Source organism: Olea europaea, chromosome 8 (genome assembly GCF_002742605.1).
Source record: "Olea europaea var. sylvestris chromosome 8, O_europaea_v1, whole genome shotgun sequence".
Lineage (NCBI taxonomy): Eukaryota > Viridiplantae > Streptophyta > Magnoliopsida > Lamiales > Oleaceae > Olea > Olea europaea.
The window spans coordinates 13,329,215-13,329,961 of NC_036244.1; the positions used below are offsets into that span (position 1 = coordinate 13,329,215).

Genomic DNA, 747 nt, shown 5'->3' on the forward strand with positions numbered 1-747 from the left:
ATTAAGTATGGTAGAGAGTCTTTAACCCCAGAGATAGTTATTAATGCTTTAAGAAATAAAGAACTGGAAGTTAAAACTGAGAAATATGGCAAGGAAAGTGAGAACCTATTTGTAAGAGGTAGGTCACTAACCAGACAAAGTAATAACCAGGATAACAAAAACAATCAGGGAAAAATTGGAATTGGAAGTGCTATGGGTGTGGTAGGGCTGGACACTAAATTAAAGATTGTTTTAAAATGAAAAATGAACAGAAAGAGGTTGAAATAGATTATGGTAATGTAATTGAGACTCTAGGTGATGAGACTGTAGATGTCTATGTTGTGACCGAGTCCATATCTGATTTGAATACTACAAATTATGTAGACAATTCGTGTCAGAGTGTAGAATGGATTTTAGATTCAGGTTGCATTTTTCATATGACCTCTAGAAGACATTGGTTAGTAGACTTTAAAGACATTGATGGAGGTGAGGTAGTCGTGGGCAATAATGCAGCCTACAGAGTGCTGGGGATAGGCAGTGTAACTTTAAAATTTGACAATGGGTACACCTTTATCTTGAAAAGGGTAAGGTGTGTACCAGATTTGAATAGAAACTTAATTTCAGTTGGAAATTTAGATGACATAGGTCTCCAAGGAAAATTTGGAAATGGTTTCTTGAAAATAGTTAAGAGATCCACAAAAATATAGGGCTTTCATTTACAGAGCCTAGTCAAACAAAACATTAGTTTAAAAAGTTCACAAACTATAT

At 34.5% G+C, this 747-nt stretch overlaps 1 protein-coding gene across 1 annotated transcript in view; it reads right to left on the reverse strand.

The window, feature by feature from the left end:
* The window catches only part of LOC111398307, a 2,479-nt gene extending 2,045 nt beyond the window's left edge, over positions 1-434 (reverse strand). Inside the window, exon 1 of the mRNA XM_023025226.1 lies at positions 422-434. Within this exon, the coding sequence (XP_022880994.1) occupies positions 422-434 (13 nt within the window). The remainder of the gene's footprint in view (positions 1-421) is intronic.
* Positions 435-747: the final 313 nt, after the last annotated feature.